Here is a 21,019-nt window from a genome sequence, read left to right as displayed (position 1 = left end):
CGATTCTAAGTTAGTCTGATTCGACTGGAAATCGGTTAACAGTTCCGGGAAACTAGGAGCCCCACCCTATCCTTTGCTATTAATAACGGTAAAATGTGAAGTAGCTTCATAAAGTTTTGTGGCGATACTATGATCGTCCAAATTAGATTAAACCGACGAAACAAAGAGGGTTTTAAAGATGTTATCCTCTCCCTTTACATTCACTATTTTTTAGAACCTCTTGATTCTTAAAATATATCCTGGGTTAGCGTTACACGGCAGCTGCAACAATCACAACAGCAGCAGCAACAACAACAACAACAAATGGGTATTACAACAAAGTTGCGCAATTACTGATCGTTCACTGAAAATGTTTGCCTCCCCCACAACCAACCCCTCTCCCCCCCTCCCCCTCCCCCCGAAATACGCACCGCCATCTGTGAACATGTTAACCGAACTGTTTATGTGTTTGTTTAACTTCCCCGGGCAAGCAGTTGACAAAAGAATTGTTAAATTCAGACCATTTAACCCTCCGTTTGCCTTTCAACAAGTTTATAGTCGGAGACAAATTTATTAAATTCAAGACCACACGATACCAAAGCTGTGCCAAAACATGTTTGAACTCTGCCTCCTATGATAATAAGATAAGTAACATAAATAACTGAAAACTGTATAGACATTCGTGATCAATTCATAGTATCACGTATATCACATAACGAGCTTTGCTCTAAGAACTGCGTATTGGTAAAATCGCCGAAAATGACCGCTCAGAAGAAGAGTTTGCCTTCATTTGCAACTTTTATTTCGGTTTTGTCGATCGTGTTGTACTGCGCCGGATTTTTGAGAGTAGAATTGGAGTTGAACAAACACAAGGAGAGATTAAATATTCTTGAAAACGCCGTCGCAGAGAATAAGCCGCCAACAAGCGACCCAAAGCACGTAAAGACAACGAGGAATGTCCCTGGTAAGTTTGTGCAAAGTTCCGCAGGTTACTGAATTATCGTTTCGTCTTGAATAACGCTGAAAAGCTTAGTTCCATTTTGGATTTAACCAGCAAATTTTAACGCTAAATCTGTGGTTTGGCACCTTTCATGGTAACCCGGCAAGCGCAACATCGGAATTACTCCGGGAGAATTGAATGGTCTGCGGACTACATTCAGTACAATACCATACCTTATATAGCATAATAAACAAAGCCAGCTGACAAGAAAGGAATGGATACAGTTGACGATTTCATCCAAAGACTCAAAACTCAGAACCAACTTGTTCAACACCGGCACAATGAACACTACCATAGGGAAGTATAGCTATTCATAATATCAAAGCTTTTCTTTGAGAAGGAAAAAAAAAATAGAACTTTAGGATTTAATTCACAGAATTAAAGTCACAACAGCAATGTTCATGACGATAAAAATCACCACGAGAAAGATCTACTCATAACTGATATCAAAGGCCTTAATTCTATAGTTATCACACCTTAGAATTCTACTCAGTGATGCGGAACACATTCAGACATCCGGACCAAGGAATGTACGGCAAAATAAACAGCGCCACACGAATCTGACTTCTCGTGAGAACGAATGTTTTTATCTGTCTAGCCACACTTCAGGGTCTCATCCCAATTTTTTCCAAAGTCAGAATCAGTTTTTATACAGCACCATAATTAACAGCATCACAGAAAAGACTAGGACTACGCAGTTTTCATTTTGTCTGTCGGTTATTTCATGTATCAGACTCTGAAGCGTGTTGCCAAATGTAACGTTTTCCTCGATTTTTTACAGAAAGGCTTATTATGTGGAACTGTGATTACCGAAAGTAAATTAGAGTATTAAGGGGCAGAAAACTCGTTTCAAATAGTAAAGGAACAAACAGAATATAGTGCGCAGTGTGTGCGTGTTCTGTACTCAGCTGCGCGCAGAGTTCCTGTCTAATGTGACAATTAAGAAAATCGAAGGTTATCGGGTCACGATCTAGAACTTTCTCTTACTAATTCAGAACATATTTAGATGATTTGAAAACAAACAAAAAAAAAACAAAAAAGAGAAATTAAAAAGAAGGTTAGAAAAGATTCTGTTGCACCCAGATTTCTTCACTCCAAGACTGAAACTTTCGCACAGAAAGAATAGTCAGTTAACATTTGCGTCCTTGGATAACAACCTCGTTCCCAGGGCTTTTCCCTTCTCGTGGGGGGCGGGCCCCACGAGAAGGGAAAAGCCCTGGGAACGAGGTTGCTTGGATAAAATCCTTAAGTTCTTGGAGACCGTCCAGGTGAAATAAATCTCATAAGCAGTGTTTTTCCTGTACTGTTGCTTAACGTGAGAAGTTACCCACATCGTGACAAAAACAGAGCAGAATAAATGGTAGGTTTTGATACATTAAAACAAATGAATTTTACATTACATCTTTATCCTGCTTCCTGTCTTCTCTGACAAAGAAAACCGACGGTGATTAGGTCAAGTTCTAAAGCTTTTTCTTGCTAATTACAAGAGAAATTAAGGGAGGCAGATGAGAGGCGCGCAGTCTAGCCAGCCCTTGAGATATGTAGACTTCGAGTATTCCCTTATTTTTCCAAAGGTTTGTAAAGCGAGAGAAATTCAAACTATAGTCTGCGTAGTGAGGTTCAAGGTTCAAGGTTCATTTATTTCACGCTATTTTCATTTTCCGATTCATATTTATGGAAATACAACAGAGCGTCATTAGATCTTGTTGCGCGTCCTTTGAAAGATATATTATCCGAAAGGCAGAAGCCGATAATGGCGGTCGCAAGATCTCATGGCCTGTTGCTCATCGACCTTCAGATATTTGACTCAAGAAATTGGACTTCCATTTTAATGGATATCAAAAAATAACACGCAAACATATAATTGCAAACCCCTCAACCCCCCCCCCCCCCTTCTCCCCCTGCTTTCCCCCTCTGCTCCTTAGTTTTCTCCTGGTAGTTAGTAACATGCAGATATATAGTTGGGGAATTTTTTTTTGTAGTTCTGAACCTTTTACTCTTACAATCAAACCTTTACTCAGAAGGAATGGTTAACCTTTTGCGTCAGTACAAGAAATTAAAAATCTCAGTGTTACAAATACAAAAAAAAAAACGAATAAGCTGCCCTTTCGCATGAGGTGGTTGGTCCTGGATATTTTCAATGGAAAAGAATATATTTTTTTATTATCGTGGCGCGTGCTTTTGCCATGTAGACATTTTAATATCGCATTTGCCCCACGAAGTGCCCCCCCTCCTCCTCCGCTAAGGCCTAAAGCTATGATAAACCTTCTACCTTTGGTGTTACTGAATAGTGAGAAAATCACGTCATGTGACCCTTCAATTAAGTCATTGATAGTGGTGGGGGGGGGGGGGGGGTTGTGTGCTGAATACGGTTAAGTCACGGTGCATTTGCTTTTTAACTCGGGGCTTGGTTTTCATTTGGTCCTTCTGTATGTCTATGACTCAATATTTGGGTCTTGAACGACTCGATACGGCTCATTGTTTCTTTTCCTTCATAGTACTCCGACGCTATACACTGCAACACAGAAACAGGCGTCATGCAGGTGCAAATACCACAGAGGCTGAAAACACAACGAAAATGATGCAAAAAATGAGCAAATTTTTTTCGGATTTGAAACCGCATCTCTGCCATTCAAAGTGTGCCACGTGCTCGTCTGGTCCCCCAGGCCCTCCCGGTCCACCTGGACCGAGGGGACTAAAAGGGTTCCGTGGCCGGAGAGGCCAGAAAGGAAAAACCGGAAACAAGGGAGATCAAGGTATTATGGGATCGCCAGGAAAGAGTGGTAAGCAAGGCATCATGGGACCTGTGGGGCCTTAGGGAGAAGTGGGACCTAAAGGAGACAAGGGATCTGCAGGTATGCCGGGAGCTAAAGGAGAACCTGGTGAATCGATTTCAGCTCCTACTGTTGCTGTTTCTCCTACAAAGTTGACCATCAATGAAGGCGGGTCAGCCTCGTTTCATTGTTCAGCCAGTGGTAGTCCTGAGCCTGAATTGGTTTGGAGTAAGCTGGACAATCAGTCAAGAATAAGCCAGTCAGCAGTTTCTGCAGGAAGATTACGTGTACGGAATGTAAAAGGAAGTGACTCTGGCGTTTATCAATGTTCAGTGACAAACATCCTGGGAAAAGCGCTAGCAGTGGTCCAATTAGAAGTTAATGGTAAGAGTTTAAATTTAGCATCAACCTCAAGGAATTCGAGTGTTTTGAGTAAGAAATGAAGTTATCTCCAGTTTCACCCTTTTTGGGCATACCAAAATTCGGAAGACCGTAGAAAACCACTCAACAAGCCTGGGACCAATTTAATAAAACGTTCACACCTGTAACCAACAATCTGGGCCTTTGTTGTTACACGCTCATGCAAAAAATGAGTTTAATAAACATTGTTAGAAGTACTAAAAAGATAATCATTAAAGTCGTTTTCATTTGAGTTTTTTATTGTATGCGTATGTTAAACTGAAATTCATTTGCGCTTGTGCAAGGGACCGTGAAGTAAACCCTTGGTTTGACGAATTTTTACCTTTCTATTGTCAGCCAATCGCAAGAGCTTTAACAACTGACAAGAAATATCACATCTACCGGGAAGGACACGCCTTTTGTGCGATGCGTCGTGTTCTTTTGGTATAACCGAATTCATGCGTGGGTTTTTTTCTTGTTTATGCCGGGGAGTTGAGAAGTTTTTCAAGGACAGGATTTCGCCTTTGTCAAGCGAGAATTTGAAAATGCCCGGGGGTTATCTGGGAGGGGGATGTTGAACTTTCCAATTGATCGGCGCATCACAACATATGTGATGTGTTGAATTTTATGGAATATCTCTACTTTGTTGCAGTCCGTCCTTCTGTGTCACTTCATCCGGGACCGCTGTACGTCTTGAAAGGAAGCACCACCACTCTTCCTACTTGTCACGTGACTGGTTATCCTAAACCGATCATTTCGTGGGGCAAAGCTTTTGGTAATCTCCCAAGGGGGAGGATGCAGAGTAACAACAGCGTAATAAAACTTATTAACGTACAAAAAAATGATTCTGGCGACTTCGTCTGTACCGCCACTAACTTGCTAGGAAGTGCTGTACAGAAAACTCTTTTGGTTGTGATATCTTCTCCTCGGTTCACTGTTAAGCCACCTGTTAAAGCTTCTGCAGTTTTGGGCGGCACTTTAACATTGAACTGCAGCGCTACTGGTGATCCACAGCCAGTCATCAGCTGGAAAAGACAAGGAGCACAACTGCCAGTTGGACGGAGTCACCAGCAGATTAATGGCGCTTTAGTCATAAGAGACATTAGAAACGAGGATGCAGGGAATTACAACTGCGTTGCAAAGATTACTGAAACAGGTACGGTAGCGACGTCTGGAACCTACGTTGAGGTCCATGCAAAAGGTAAGTTAAGTTCGCATAAACTACGGTTAAGTAACGAGGTAACACAGGTCACTCGTCCATTGGATGATTATTAACTTGAATCTTTAATACGACTTCCATCATCAGCCGAAACTCTGCGATCAGAGACACAGTCACCAGAGACTTGTCATTTCATTGCTTTCTCTTCAGTACGAATTATCACTATCCTCCAGTTACGTTCCCACTGCACGTGGTCGAGTGTTCTTTTAGCAGGGCATTCCCTTATCCATTAATTAGAACCATTCTTACAACCCTTCCTAGAAAAATAACATCTTGAAAATTGACTGTTCTACAATCGCTTCTCACAAATCGAACATCACAAAAGGCGTTTTTCTCAGTACAAAACCGCAAAAGCGTTTATTTGCATCTTTTCCATGCAAAGCATAAGATCGCAGCTGACTTATCCTCGCTAATGAGTCCCCTCCCTTCTCTTAAATAGGAGGGGGGCTCTTAATTCTTTTAGGGGATCCTTCGCTATCATACACTTGTCTTACTCTTCTTAAAACTAGTTAAAAGACCGTTTGCCTCGTACTTTCCTATCTTCTCTCGGCACAAGTGATAGCTAGGAGAAACAGCGGTTAGCTATATAGTAACCCTTATAACCGTGAACAGACCTATAACAATTTCATTACGGGAGATGAACGTAGATCGCCACTAAAAAACGGTCCCTATGTTTCTCAATACACGATTTTACTAAGTCATAAATTAAAGCCCCTTTGTGGCCACACTAGATTCAGAAGTCCCCGCTGACTCGGAAGCTGTCAACCACTTATAATTGAGATTAACAAGTTACACCATCTAAAGTTGACACATCACTGTTTTTCAGTTCGTTTGGCAAACGGTGGAGCTAGTTATGGCCGCGTTGAAGTTTATTACGGTGGAACCTGGGGCACGGTATGTGATGATGATTGGGATATCAAGGATGCCAACGTGGTTTGTCGTCAGCTGGGATTCTCTAGGGCCTCGTCAGCTCCTGGTTCTGCAAAATACGGTCAAGGTTCTGATCCTACCTGGATGGATGATGTCAAGTGTAATGGAAATGAGGGTTCACTGTTTGATTGTGCGCATGCAGGATGGGGAACAGAAAACTGTAGCCATAGAGAGGATGCAAGTGTGGAATGCGTCTAAAAGGAGGAGAGAAAATGAAGTTTGCACATGACTGGAGTAAGACCTCTTTCTAGTATTCACTTATATGCAACTCAATTTCCGATTTCAAATCTCTTAAACGTTGTATTAAACGCAAATGAACAGGTACTTTGGATATTATGATGCGATACAAGCTAGCCTTCCTCGCAAACGCTCTTTTGGCTCGTCACGCAATCTGGAGGAAAGATTGCGTGACGAGCCAAAAGAGCGTCTGCAAGGAAGGCAAATGCAAGCCAACCTTACCAAACTTACAACAAGTTAGCGACTGCTGACGAGTCTTAAAATCAATAATTTCACATTTAATGGCTTGGGAACTAAAATTTCCTGCAGGTTTTTACATTAGAAAAACTATGCGCATTTTATCCCTGTATGAATGCCAAACCGATGCGGAAAACATTTGGAGATTTTTTTTTTATTTTTGAACGGCACTGCAGGCATAACTTAGGGTTCCGTGCCAGGCCATATTTTTTTCTGTATGATCGTAAAATTAACTTGTTCATTTTAGGGGTCAAAATAAAAGCATGTCTGTAGAAAACAAGTACTTCGAAAGACAACCAAAACGTTTCTTGAAATGTTGTTCTTTTCGGTAAAAAGTTTAACTTTGAAAGAAAAGTGAGATCTGTTCAGGTTATATTTCTCGATTGTCGTCCCCTGTACTACCCAGACTCATGCATGTAGATGTAGATGTAAGTAAAGGCCGCTTAGCCCCATGCTCCGATGGATTGTCCACGCATTGAGTGGTTCACAATAGAAACACTCGAAATAAACCTGGAGATATGTTTAACATCCATGCATGTATATTCACCGCCCCTCATCTCTATATCATGCAGTATTACGATGAAACCCTCAACCGAGCAGTCTCATAGACTGTGGCCCACCCATGTAAGAGAGACTATAAGACGCAACTTTTTGAACACTTTAAAATCCACATGAAGGACATTTACATTTTACACTGATTAGTAGTTAAGATAATAGGAGGTTTGTCGTTATTATATTGTATAGTAGCCCATTGTAGAAGAATTGTGCTGACGCTGTTGGCGTAGTTTGTCTTTTAAAATCGCGAAGGGATGTTGCTCATTCATACACCATGTTAGCAATATGAAGCAAAGTTTATTCAGTGACAAAACAATATAGTTAGACACAGCTTTGTTTAACGCTGACTTTTTGGCAGAAAGTATCTTAAGGACGGTGCCTACTAATAAAGAAGTATTTTTGTGTGGATTATGACTATGCAGGGAAAGCCGATCTAAGCAAGGGCTATTGAAATCCAAAAAGAAAATTGGGGGTAACCACGCATTTTTTACAGATAATTAAGTAAAAATCGTTCTAAAAAAAAAACAGAAAAATACAAAGCAATGTATGGCTTTTTTTTTTCTCAATTGAGGCTATATTATCTTTAGTATGCATGGTTACCCCCACTTTTCTTTTTGGATACCAAAAGCACTTGCTAAGTTCTGCTTTCTCCGCATACTTTTAAACCACACAAAAATATCCCTGTATTAGCAGGCACCACCCAAAGGAAACCTGAGTATCTCGAGATGCGCAGAACGTATGCGCAGTAACAAAAGTAGGCACAGTCCTTAAGCAGATGTATAAAGCAAACCAAGCAAATTAAACCAAGTTAAAACAAAGCGGCAAAAATAAAAACGAAACTTTCTGCTTGGTAACAACCAGGAATTTTTGAAACAGATTCACAAAGCCCTTTTAACGACGGTGCCTCCTAATACAGAAGTGTTTTTGCACAGTTTATGACTGCGGGAAAAGAAGATCTTAGTATAGGCTACTGGAATCCAGAGAGAAAACTGGGGGTAGCGGGGCATTTTTTAGATATAATTAAACTACAATTATTCTAAAGAGCAGTAAAATGCAAAGCAATGTATGCATGGCGTTTTCGTCCAAATTGAAGCATTAGTATCTCCGAAAACGCATGGCAACTCCCAATTTTCTTCTTGGATACCAAGAGCACTTGCTAACTTCTGCTTTCTTCGCATAGTTTTAAACCGTTCAAAAATATCCCTGTATTACTGGGCATCACCCGAAGGAAACCCGATTATATCGAGATGTGCAGAATGTATGCACAGTAACAAAAGTAGGCACCGTCCTTAAGATAAGATGTATCCTAGTAAATGATTGTTTCTTAATAATAGTCTGTTGTTATTCTAATAGTAGACTATTGTCAAGGTACAATACTTGGGACTCATCTTCGTAAGTTAGGAAGGGTTTCGTGAATGTAGCCCCCAGAATTCACTTACAAAGTAAAAATATGTGAAGTAATATATCAAATATATCAAACGCGAGAAGGTGTGTTTCATCAGAAGTCGTTAAAAAAAAAAAATCGGCTGCGCCTCGTTTTTTCAACCTACTTCTCAGTGTTTGGATATTTGATAAAACAACTTTCGAGTGTTTGATATGGCTTCTCAAATGATCAATATTTCTGGCGGAAATTCAAGGCTAAAGTTGGCAGAATGTTAATATAGTAATTAGGAACACATATCCAAACCACGGTCACAGTAGTGGTTTCTTTGTTACCTCTTGATGAATTATTAATGAACTTGAGAAATTTACGTTCCAGTTATTCTTGTCTGCAGTTCATATTAGGACTAGTTCCGAGGGAGAGAGTTTTGTTTTCCCCAGACTAGTCTCGATTTTCGTCAAGGGAAGCGTCGAGATTTGTTTATAGATAGCCCATTGTTTCTTCTACAAGATAACAATTGGTCATGTGAATATTATTATGCCATATGACGTCATTTATTTGTGTATCACCGGATTTTTCGATTCCTAAACATGAAAATCACTTCAGTCGGCCAAAATTAATTGAAATCAGAAAGAATGGACTAAAATGACTAGAAAAGGAAATAACACAAAAAAATTGCAAAACAGAGAACTCGCTATATGATTATCTGAACATTTTAGTGGACTGACCTTTATCTCGTACCCAGATCTCACTCTGCAGTTCCGCCTGACCGTGGGAGATCTGGTTACGAGAATAGAGTTACCTATCTAAGCCAGGTTTTTTGCTACGGCAACGTCACATGTGACACGGGCGAAAAACATGTTCATGCCAAAATGTTCCCAAAAAAAGAAATGACCACTTACTGAAAGCCTCGGCCTTCCCAAAGAAGAAATTCAAGAGTGGCACCGACTGTAACCCTATAGTCCGCCGAGGACTAATAAAATATAGTGACTTTTGTAATCTAAGAGCGCTTACCATTAGTCAGAACTGAGAAGAGAAACTCAGAAAAAAACATGCGGAGAAGTGATCCAAAAGGAACCCGCTACATCCGCCATATTGTTTTCTTTTGACCCTGCGCGTAATCCACGTAAAACCCACGCGCGGGATCGCGTGGACTGGCCTTTTCGTCCAGTGAGAACCAGTTCTCTCTGGCCGGCCAGTTCTGTTTAATGGTAAGCGCCCCAAGTAATTGCATGTTTGAAGCGAAATGTATTGAATTGCAGGTAGAGTACTGGGCCCAGTTGTCCAAAGCCCGATTAAGCTAATCCCGGATTAACGTGAACTTTGATGCGAGTTTACTTAATAATTAATAAAGATTCTCCCAAAAGATTTTTGTCCGTCAGCTTTGCCTTAGACTTTTCTCCCTTTAGCTTGAAATTAGCCTTTTAAACCATTTTAAACGAGCGAGATGAAAACTTCGATTAACCGTTAATCGTGGATTAGCGTTAATCGGCTTTCGAACAACCCGGCCCTGAATTGTTAGTAGTGTAGGTAGCCTGTATTGAAAGTAATGTAACTATTGTATAATAATTAGAATATTGTATTGTTGGTGGTGTAAGTAGCCCGTATATTACAAGTAACGTAAGCATTGTATTTTGCAAATATAAAAAAAGTAAGTGACTTTCGAGTTTACGTAGCTTCAAATTAAACACCGTGATCTACTCTTATCCTTGAAAAAGGCATAATTAATTCATGATATATAGTTAGAACACAGTGCGACTGCGAGAAAGACGTATGACAATAGGACGCAAAATCAGTGTCATATTTATATTATCGAGATCCTGGGGGATCTTCCCATTGTGCTGAAACGACCTTTATATAAACAATAGCCTCCATTTGGCGCGGAAATATGCTCAGATATTTGTCCGCGGACATTATCTGTTCCGAGAAGCGAACAGTTTTCCGAGAGCGAAGCTCGAAGAAAACTGTGAACTTCGAGGAACAGATAATGTCCAAGGACAAATATCTGAGCATATTTTTAAAGCCAAATGGAGGCTATTGTGGTTATTATCCTTCAAATATTTTTCGCAACATGTAGCAACGAGCTTGAGTATTTGAACATTTCGTTTAAGAACAGTTTACCGTCAAAAACGTTTAGAGCGTATGTTGTTTTCTGATACTGCTTTATCGACCAGCAGGTTTATCTCTTCTTCTGTCGCAAAAGCAAACTGTTCCCCCCATCTTGACATTAATTTTAATTGTAATTACCGTCAAAAACGTTTAGAGCGTATGTTGTTTTCTGATACTGCTTTATCGACCAGCAGGTTTATCTCTTCTTCTGTCGCAAAAGCAAACTGTTCCCCCCATCTTGACATTAATTTTAATTGTAAACAAGACGCGCGCCTTGAAGTTTTTGAAATTGGGGAATATCACTTGGAGAATATCAACGGATATTCCCCAGTTTTAGCTGCGGTATATTCGGTCACGTGAGGCGTTTAGACCAATCGCGCGCGAGCGAAAATATTTGATGGATTATAATTTGCGATATTGCCGTCTCAAAATGACGGTTTCTGATTGGCTCAAAAACTGTCATGTAAGCATAACAACACGGCACTTAAATGGGTTCGGCGCGCACAGATCAAAATTTTACTTCTGTGAATGAACATGCGACGTTGGATGGTGTTGTTTATTTCTTTTCATTTGAGTTTACAAAGCTTCTTACACTGTTCAAGGTCCACTTATAATATATATATATATATTTTTTTTGTGGTGAACATGCACCATGGTATAGTGGATACAACTTTTTTCTTGAAGGTAAGCGAAAAAGAGTGATTATAAATTCGATGAAGAGAAATTTGCTTAAAAGACTTTCTCAAGTGTGAAAGCGGCCACGGTAAATAACAATGAGCTTAAATTCCAATCAGAAATTATGGCATTTTCAAAGGAAAAGGAATTCTGATGTCTCATCTCTAGGAAAAAATGCTCCTAGAGCGCTGCTGCGTTCTCTTTCATGGCTCAGGTTTGCCAATTTGATCTTTTTGTCGTAGCGCCGAACGGCAGACTCGGTAATTTTTATAGCATTCTTCGCCGCTTGGTTTCTTTCAAATTTCTAAATCTCCACGGCATCCAAGCTAGGATAACAATGCTCTGTTTTCGTTTTTGGGCACTAGTATGGCTGCTCTTTTTATTCTTGCTTCTGGTTGTGAGGTTTATTCATCACTGTTTTCATGTTGTTGTTTTTGTCTCGGCGGTAACAAATTTTCAATAAAATGTGCTGGTAAAATGTTCAAACCTACTAGCTCGTCTATTTCATCAATGGTATAGGATCTTTATGGACTATAAATTTTTGCATTTTCTTTGTTTTGACGGAAAAATTAAAGCCAAAAATTCAAATAACCCGCCCCGAGAAAAAATTTCGCGCACGGATATTACCATGGCTACAGTTTAACTGAAGTAAGAATTTATCTTTCAATCAGCGCAAGATTTGTACTTTATCGTTTACTCTCTCCAACAAAATGTCAGTATCGCGATAAAAAAAAAACTAAATTCGATTTTGAGATGGCATAACGACTTTATATTGACGGCGTTGGGAGAAAATATATTCCGTATTGGGCTCCGTCGCTTCGCGACTCCACCCAATACGGAATATATTTTCTGCCAACTAGCTGTCAATATAAAGTAAAAATTAAAGTACACGTTTGACGTAACCAATCGCTGATGAAATCATAATTCGTGCTTTCAAAAGTTAATCACATGATGTTAAGCGCAATCTTTCATTTGAGTAGGAGCGAAGCAAGAGAGGATGAAGGGGTATTCGGATTCTTGTGCGAAAACAAAACGAAATGGACCACTCGTACGTAAAAGCAGAATGCAAATCTATATAATTATTTAGGTAATGATAAGACTGCTTGAGAGATAATATCATGTATCAAGTTTGCTGATAAATTGGCGACCAAAAATATCGATAACCGCTTAAATACAACTACTGGGGAGATAGCGCTTTTATGAGGTTCATTATCGAAAAGGAAATGCTCTGTTCGTTGCACTGGCAAGTCGTCTAATTTAGCATTTTCTGATAAATGGCTTTGCATCGTTCAGTTTGCGGACCAGAGTTCTGTCAAATAGTTCATTAAACGCCGCATCGCTAACAGCCCATTTTCGAAATGCTTTCAACCTCATCATGAAAGCGAGGCTTCGTGCAAAGCTTTTTGTGTGGCCTATAAAATTCGGAAAATTAGTTTCGTTCGCATATGAATGACTTCCATAATTCATAATGGGTAATAATAAAAACTATGTACGAAGCATCGCTTTTACTCGGAAAATGGTCTATTGCAATGGATTGAAATCACAGCGTAAAGTATTATTCAATGGGAATTTGTGTAGGGTGGGTTGAATTGAATTGTAATTTTCTTCCACTGTTGAAAATCCCAGTTCTTTCCTGTTAATTTGAAAAATAACGCAATTATTTAGCAAATCAATCCTTTGTTGAATTCAATCCTTAAAGCTTCTTCATACGTGTCATATAAACTGAAGCCATTATCCCAATTCTAAAGTATTTCTTTTCTGTAAATCTTAAAATTTGAATTACATTGACAGATATTTTCTCGGAAACGTGCCAATGTTTGCGTCACCAATTGTGCCTCAAGCAGAAATTAAAAAACGTTTACGTAAACAACAGAAAAAGGTTTTCATTTTTAATGTAACGAGGCTTCAAAGTTGCAAGCACGTCCACACATTTTTTATGGAAGTTTTTGAGAAAGCTAAAGCTCTGAGAAATAATCAGAAAATGCAATTCCTCATAATTGCATAAATGATATCGTAATAATGGCACAAAAAGAAAATTCGGACGCTCAAAACGCATTCAACGATAAAATTGCTTGAAAGATTTGTATCACAAAATGCGAGCTGTCATTGGCGTCTCCCATTGGCCTGCATTACAAATGACTCAATATAAGGGAACGCCTACAAAGATTTAAATCAGTTCTATCAATAATCATTTACGACAAATATGAACCTGAACGGAACAATAAGAGTAGAACAAATTCTGCGAGACAAAATGTTACAACAAAGCCAAGGGCGTGCTATATCTAAATCAGGTCGAAGTTCTTGTAAAAAACATCAAGATTTCTCGAAGCTTGCTTGGCCTGAAAACAGCTCCTGTATCCGTACCGAAGTCAATGCTACATCAGATCTCGATGGTATACAAACAAAAACAGACGTCTTCAAAAAGAGCATCGACAAGAATAATGGAAGCCACGTGCACACAGGGTCAAAATCGCAAGGAGACGGCGATGGTTTGAAATTAACATTTTCCAAAACGCGAGGGCTCGGGGGATACTTGTCGGAGAGCTTCAAGCTACAGACCCTTGTAAAAGCCTTCCACGACGAGAAAGGCTTAACAAGCGAAGAAACTGAAGATGATGATTCTCCAGAGAGCATTTTGAAACCTGACGAGTTCATCTACAGAGCCCATGCGCCAAACACACGAAGAAAAGCAATTTGCGACGAGATTGAGAAATGCATCGTTCAACATGGAGGAATGTTGAGATCTCAAAGAAGAGATCTCGTACTTGCCGTTAATTTATCAAACTTGCATCTTCTCTAGAAGAAGAGAAGGGTGGCTTGTCTGCCAAATACAACGCAAGTGGGCAAGAGGCAATTATTGCAGTCGAGTATGTTGTTGAAGACTTATTGAGAGTTCTGCGCGGCCTACTTATACCTGCGCACATCCTGCAGGCGGACACTATTCAAACGTTACAAACTGCCCTATGGAATATATATCATATTTTAGCCTTAGAATTCAAAGTTGTTTTTCTCGGACCAGCTTATTGTTTTATCTTACGATATGGATAAATTCCATACATTTGGACCAAACTTACACAAAGGGCTTTTATACTGATCTGTGGCCTTTTTTAACCGACTGGCAACAGACCCGATTGGGGGATTCGTTTGGCTAAATTCAAGGAAACATGCTGTTTGTCATGAAAGAACATGAACGATGCGATAGAGAAATTTACCATTGCAAGCCTATTAAAAGCGTCCGCCATTGAGGAACATGCGATGTAGTCGTTTAGTAGACCCTTATAATTATCACTCGGCGGCCATGTTAAGTCTCGAGGGAATAAAAAGCTTTGTTTTAGCAAGCCTCGGCCAGACGCGAATTCAGTACGAGGCCTACCGTGCAAAAACAAAGCTTTTTATTCTCCTGAGACTCAACATGGCCGCTGTATGATAAAGGTCTATTGATTTCACTATAGTCACTCCTATTAATGTTGACTTGTCTCGCGGATTTGATTATTTAATATTTCGCATTTTTGAACTAAAATTATTCAAATGGCTCATATTCTTTATTAGCTTTCGCCCTGAATTAGTGCGAAGAAACAAGAAACTGATAACGAATTTGTGAAAAAACCCTCAGGAAAAGATATGTATGACGTCGAATGCGGAAACGAGCTCATTCGCTTTCTTTAATTTGTGTCTGTATTTACAACACTCAATCATGGCCTCAACAAAACTCCATTTGACCACATAGGGTCAAGTACGCACACAAAACGTTAGTTATTAGAATCACCGTCTCTTCGTAATTAATGAGTTGCATGCTCTTTATTTATTGCCACGTTGCAATTCGCTATATTGTATCCCTTTTGTATTTATATCACACCCACAATAGCTAGCGGGTTCGAAGTCTGTTATCTATACTGAAGTTTCATCGAAAACATGTTTACTCTAAAAAGTGGTAACTTTCATAAAAAATGAATTCAAACTGATCAGTCAGATTAAAGCACCGTTCACAATAATTGGGCTAACTTTTTTAAAACAACGTTTTCGCTTGAAACACGCCAGATGCTATCCACCAAAACCATCGTTTTCGTATAGTTCTTGCCGTCCACACTGACTCGGATAAACTGAATTTGAAAACGGCGAGCTCAGAAAGGAGAAAGGATAAATACACGTAGGGCATACGCGCATTACCACCTATGTGTGACGTCAGCGCCGTGCTTTCGCTGTCCACAGTAATCAATCTAGCCAGAGCTTTCAAATTTCTCCATCTTGGAGAGCGTTTTTTGAAAGATCCGTTTTAGGGGGTCGAAAACGGCGGATTAGTATGGAAGGAAGAGCGCAAACCGTGAAAAAAAGGGTGTTTTCAAAATTTTTCCGGAATAGTAAGTGCAGGGCTAAAGCCAAACCGGAACAATACTAAATTATCTTAAGAAACGAAAACTTCATTATCAATGAACAAGTAATCACAATAGAATTGATGGGATGATATGATAAATGAAAATTATATACATTTTAATTTAAAAGATATCGGTATATCATTCTGAGCTATCTGATACTACCTGTCGACTTAGCCTCGATGTTTTTCTCGCCTACTGCAAATACAACTGAAAATACTTGGAAAACACGAAGTTCTCCTAATTTAGTAGAGAGTTTTGGCAACGCGACGGCGACGGCATCGAGAACGTCAAAAAAGCAATAGGTTTTGTAACCAAAACAACACTCCGCAGGTGCATTACACTTTTTGGTACACTTCTTTGCTGTCACTGCACGACTAGAACGTGAAATTTCCTGATGGCACGTTTTATGGAGGACGTAAACACTTGGCGACGAATTTTTTCTTTCTCTTTCTAAACTGGGGTGCGGTCTCCAAGAATTCATCTCCAGAAAATTTCACCTACATTTGACATTGAAAAAAACGCGAATACTATTTTTATAGTGACGTATGTAATCTCGGCCTGACTATTGTATGTTCGCAATGGCTTGTATACTTGGAAAATTCACTGAGAAAAATTCGACTCATCAGAAGATATGGATATCAGTGGAGCCTACTCATGAGATCATTATCTCGCGCGCATGGCTCATGTATCTGATTCTTATTATTATTGTCATTACAGCTTTTCTAGGACTATGATTCTTGTTTTTGCTTTAAATGCGAAAAGCCGAACGTGTTAAATTATTCCGAGTGTGGGCTTACATTTCGCCAAAACAACTTGGGCGTGTGAAAACGAATGGCTACATCCCGTGGGCATACAACTTTCTTGATATTCATGCGTCTTGTACAAAAGCTTTGAAAACAAAATAACTTCCAGCCCAACTTATTAATTCAAATTCAAATTACGGTAGAATACATTATCACCATATGTCTATGTTGAAAAAAGGCGAGTTATGTCTTTTAAGAAACGGATTAATTTTGGCCAGCTTAATGTAAACCTTAAAAGATGTCGACAGGCCTCGTAAAAATTTAAGGCATTAGCCGTATAGATCGATATTAATACTGTGAAATTCTTGGGCAACAGGAACATGTTCAGTCGAATATAATCTTTAAAATTCATCGCGCGTATGTACCAGTTTTGTACATGTCGTTCAGTTTCCAACTCCAGTTCGGTTCATGATCGAGTCTCTCGCCGATTTTTTTGTTTTTGTCACATGAAAAACCTATCCTTCAAAGTTTCCTCTACAACCATAGCTTTACGCATCTCATGCAAGCTAATTCCATCTTGACTGAATATCTCCTTCTCTATCTCTTCACAGATGCTTCCTCGTCTTAGCTTATTATCGAATGACTCAACACAAACATCCTCGGGCAATACATCGAACTGGGTACCACGATCCTCGATTTTTTTTCCGAACAGAAACGTGGTGTCATCCACAGATTTTTCAGATTTCAAGACTCTGTTTTTCCTGGCGACTTTCTCCTGATCCATGCTTGCCCACATATTCCTTGACAGTTTCTTGCTGCCGCGAAAAAGTTTACTCTTTTGACGGCGTTGACAAACTTGGGCATCTTCGCTGTTTTGCATAGCTTTCTCGCTGTTATGGATGAAAGGAGCAAGGGCGGATTTGCCCTCTACATCGGTTTCTTTCAACGCAGCGTTGTCTTCGGAGAAAGTTTTTATGCCGAGTCTTCCTCCGCGGATTCTGTGTAATTTTTCTCTTGGAGAAACGTCGTCACTAGCATCCATGCTCCCTTTTGACACTTTATTAATGAATCGCTTTGCGTTCATTCAAAATTCAAAGTCTCTTTCTTTGCGTTGTTTCGCTTGCTGGAGTCTTTCACATACCGTGTAAACATTTCTAACCACCAAATAACCGGGCTAATTGCAAAAGAAACGCGAATCACAATCCAAATTTTATACATAGTACAGTCTTGCCTAATGTATCTTTGCTTGTGGTGGAAAGGCACTGTTTTTTCGTTAGTGGTCAATTCATTATTGATTGTGGGAATTCGGTGAAGCCATGCGGAGAACTTGTAATAAACAAAATGAGTAAACTTAATGAAAATACCTTTTAACGAGCACTGATAGCATGTTCTGCGTGAGATTAAATGCCAACATCTGATTGCTTGAAAACGTTTCAGTCAAAGCCACAACTCGACTGTCAGTATTAACGACACCACAATCAGTGCACAGCTTTTTTTTTTTTTAAGTTCTCTTTATCGCTGATAGAATTGATTGACATGTATTGCTGAAGAAAAAGCTTATTACAACTACATTGCTTTTCTGGTAGCCTTTTATCCGGTAGCTATTCTCGATCTAAATCAGTATACTACGGATTTTCATTTACTTATAAAGTTGGAAACTTATGAACATGTATTTCGTCATTTCAAGAAAGTGAAATTGTCATCTTGCCAAGAAATCTTCCAAAAAGAAAATAAATATTTAATCAGCTTATCCAAGATGATGCTTTTAGATTCACTGCTTTCATGTGATTAAAACGTTCGAAGGCTTGCGTGTTTTTTTTAACAATTTCCTCAACAAATTAGGGTTTCTGTTTACCATGAACAAACAGCATACAAAAGAGTTTGCGTTGAGTGAAAAGTGAGAACGTGAAGGAGCGCACAGACCACCTAATGAAAAAAGATGAAGACGAAAAACGAACTGCAAAACAAAAAAAGTGAAACTGGGAAGAAAACAGAAACCTTGGACAAAACAAAGAAAAGTAGACGCGTATTTAGCTCATCCTGATAAAGATAGTGGTTGCAGTAAGGACAATAAGACAAATTTATAACACACAAAAAGACTAAACACGTTCCACGCGTTAACAAAACACTTTTTTTCGTCTGCTTGTCTTTCAAAATTATCAAACACATAAGCACGTGTTTCCTGACTGACAGTAAATTTTTAAGGAGGCTCGCAGCAGTTTTTCTGGACTTAGGGTGGAAGTTTTGAAATTACACTGATCTCGCATAGAGGATAAACTTCGATCTCCTTCATACTACATCATCCTTTCAACATATTAGCAAAGCTAATTTTTCATTGGTTTCCAAGCAACAACTATTACCATCGCAACAGTAGCGCATAGCCTCTCATTTTAAACATTGTCGATAATAATATTAATAATAATAATAATAATAATAATAATAATAATAATAATAAGAAGAAGAAGAAGAAGAAGAAGAAGAAGAAGAAGAAGAAGAAGAAGAAGAATTATAATAATTATAATAATGATAATAATAATAATGATACTCATAATATGGCGGCGAGTAGGTCAGACGTGTCTTATCGCTCTTGATAAAATTCGTTCCAACTAAAAGTAAGCCGAGTTCAGAGCACTAAAATACATACAGAGAAGTACGGTAAATACTTGTGAAGTTGTCTGGCGTACTGCAGGACAGTTCGGTGTCTCTGAACAAGCGAATTTACTAAGTGGTTTAGTTTTGATTTTGAGTTTATCAATTTTGAGACCATCATGGCGGGTAATGGAGCGCGGGAGAGACTTCAGCGAATAAACGGAAGGATAAAGTGGAGTGAGGCAGCGAACAGTGACATTCTGGAGTGTAAAAAGGAGGCCCAGTTATTGGTAAACTCGGAAAATCCACCGCGCTTTGACAATGGGAGAAGGAAAGGCTATATGCGGATCATGAAAGGGCTGTGGGAAGAGAAGGGATATGGTTATCTCAATCTCTCGGAGCAGAATCAAAAGGCCAAGCGGCAAAACTTGAGAAAACATTAAATGATGTTAGACAGAAAATAAGCAAAAGTATTGCAACAAGAGAGCGCGGAAGGAACGAAGAATCTGTCGAGTGTGTTCAAAATGCAAAAACAGAAGACCAGAATTTGCATATGGAAGAACGTGAACCTGTTCCGGATGAACAGCCTAACACCCTCAGCTCAGATGCACGCGAGCTTTTAGAATCATCAGCCTATTTTTACACTCAGATCCATCCCTGTGAAGGCGATTTTAGAAACCGTTCTATTGCTTGGTCCTACAGATCAGCATGTCGGAGAGCATGGCTTGATGGAAGGGTCACAGAAGGGTGCTAAGAAGGGCTGTAGCGGAACGGTAGATAACCTATTGATTGATAGGGTGGTGACATTGGATTGTCAGAGAAGAAGGCGTAATTTGAGTATGGCATGGGTTGATGTGAAGAAGGCATACGACTCGGTAGATCATGAGTGGTTAGGTGAGATGATGGTGCTGCATAGGTTCCCGAGGTGGTTGTGTGAGGTGATCTGTAAATTGAGTAAGAGCTGGAATACGAGAATCGTGGCTAACACAGCGCATGGACAGGAAGTCTCTGAGCCGATTGTGTTTAAGAAGGGTTTACCACAGGGAGATGCGCTCTGCCCAAGGCTGTTTACGATCTGTTTGAACCCCGTTGCCTGGAAGATTAGCGCCTCCGAGGGATACTAGCTATCGACACCGATCAGCGCCAGAGTAACTGATTTGTTGTATATTGATGATCTCAAGGTATTTGCTGCGTCCGAAAGTAAGCTGAACCGTGTTCTGGAGTCGACACAAGCTGCTATGGAAGACATTGGACTTCAATGGAACCCAAGGAAATGTGCAGTTGTCCATATAAGGAGAGAGGTCCACTCCCAGGAGAGTTCTGGAAGAGATCTAGCTGGAGAAAGGCTACCAACTCTTGAGGAAGGCAGAACGTACAAGTTTCTGGGTGTTCTTGAAACCTTAGTTCAGGAAGAGAAGATGGCATTTGAGTTGGCAGCAAGAGAGTACCTGCGCCGATTGTCAGTCATCTGGTCCAGTCCCCTCTCAGACTATAATCGGGTTGTGGCATCTAATCAATTTGCCCTGCCTGTGTTGGGTTACCTGATGTGGACTCAGCGCTAGCCGGTTACAGATTTGAAGACCATAGACAGGGAAGCGCGCAAGATTGTTGTGGAGAACGGCGGGAAACACCCTGGTGGCTCTACGTCCCTGTTGTACCTCCCAAGTGAAAAGGGCGGGAGAGGCTTACGTGCGGTAGAAACGGAGTATAAAGTGACCAAGATCAAAGCAGCGGTTAGATTTTATGAGAACAAAGATCCGGCTATGGAAATGGTGAGGGAGTTCGAGGAGAGAGCTGAGTTACTGGGGCATAGTTCGTT

General features: G+C 39.9%; 3 protein-coding genes and 2 pseudogenes across 4 annotated transcripts; 4 read left to right on the top strand and 1 right to left on the bottom strand.

The window, feature by feature from the left end:
* The first annotated feature begins 690 nt into the window (after positions 1 to 690).
* Positions 691 to 10,382, top strand: LOC146483844 (uncharacterized; annotated as a pseudogene). The gene is made up of 4 exons (XR_014863845.1): positions 691 to 943; positions 3,478 to 4,137; positions 4,805 to 5,353; positions 6,198 to 10,382. The product of XR_014863845.1 is annotated as an uncharacterized LOC146483844 (transcript).
* Positions 10,383 to 13,430: 3,048 nt separating this feature from the next.
* Positions 13,431 to 16,407, top strand: LOC146483843 (uncharacterized). Its single transcript, XM_085105579.1, has 2 exons — positions 13,431 to 15,830; positions 15,864 to 16,407. The coding sequence occupies exon 1, from the start codon at positions 13,699 to 13,701 to the stop codon at positions 14,293 to 14,295; it is 597 nt and encodes a 198-aa protein (XP_084961705.1). The 5' UTR covers positions 13,431 to 13,698; the 3' UTR covers positions 14,296 to 15,830; positions 15,864 to 16,407.
* A 10-nt stretch (positions 16,408 to 16,417) lies between these two features.
* On the bottom strand, positions 16,418 to 18,260 carry LOC146483842 (uncharacterized). Its single transcript, XM_085105580.1, has one exon. It carries the CDS (start codon positions 17,693 to 17,695, stop codon positions 17,114 to 17,116), a length of 582 nt encoding a protein of 193 aa, XP_084961706.1. The 5' UTR covers positions 17,696 to 18,260; the 3' UTR covers positions 16,418 to 17,113.
* A 2,178-nt stretch (positions 18,261 to 20,438) lies between these two features.
* On the top strand, positions 20,439 to 20,762 carry LOC146483841 (uncharacterized). The gene has a single exon (XM_085105578.1). The coding sequence runs from the start codon at positions 20,439 to 20,441 to the stop codon at positions 20,760 to 20,762; it is 324 nt and encodes a 107-aa protein (XP_084961704.1).
* A 201-nt stretch (positions 20,763 to 20,963) lies between these two features.
* LOC146483840 (uncharacterized) overlaps positions 20,964 to 21,019 on the top strand; it is a 1,214-nt pseudogene continuing 1,158 nt past the window's right edge.

The sequence above is a fragment of the Pavona decussata genome, unplaced genomic scaffold (genome assembly GCF_977016875.1).
Source record: "Pavona decussata unplaced genomic scaffold, jaPavDecu1.1 SCAFFOLD_38, whole genome shotgun sequence".
Taxonomy (NCBI): domain Eukaryota; kingdom Metazoa; phylum Cnidaria; class Anthozoa; order Scleractinia; family Agariciidae; genus Pavona; species Pavona decussata.
This window is presented reverse-complemented; position numbering and strand designations above follow the sequence as displayed.

Excerpts from the sequence above, each read along its gene's own strand:
- LOC146483843 (XM_085105579.1), top strand. The coding sequence starts at position 13,699 with ATGAACCTGAACGGAACAATAAGAGTAGAACAAATTCTGCGAGACAAA.
- LOC146483842 (XM_085105580.1), bottom strand. The coding sequence starts at position 17,695 with ATGAACGCAAAGCGATTCATTAATAAAGTGTCAAAAGGGAGCATGGAT.
- LOC146483841 (XM_085105578.1), top strand. The coding sequence starts at position 20,439 with ATGGAAGACATTGGACTTCAATGGAACCCAAGGAAATGTGCAGTTGTC.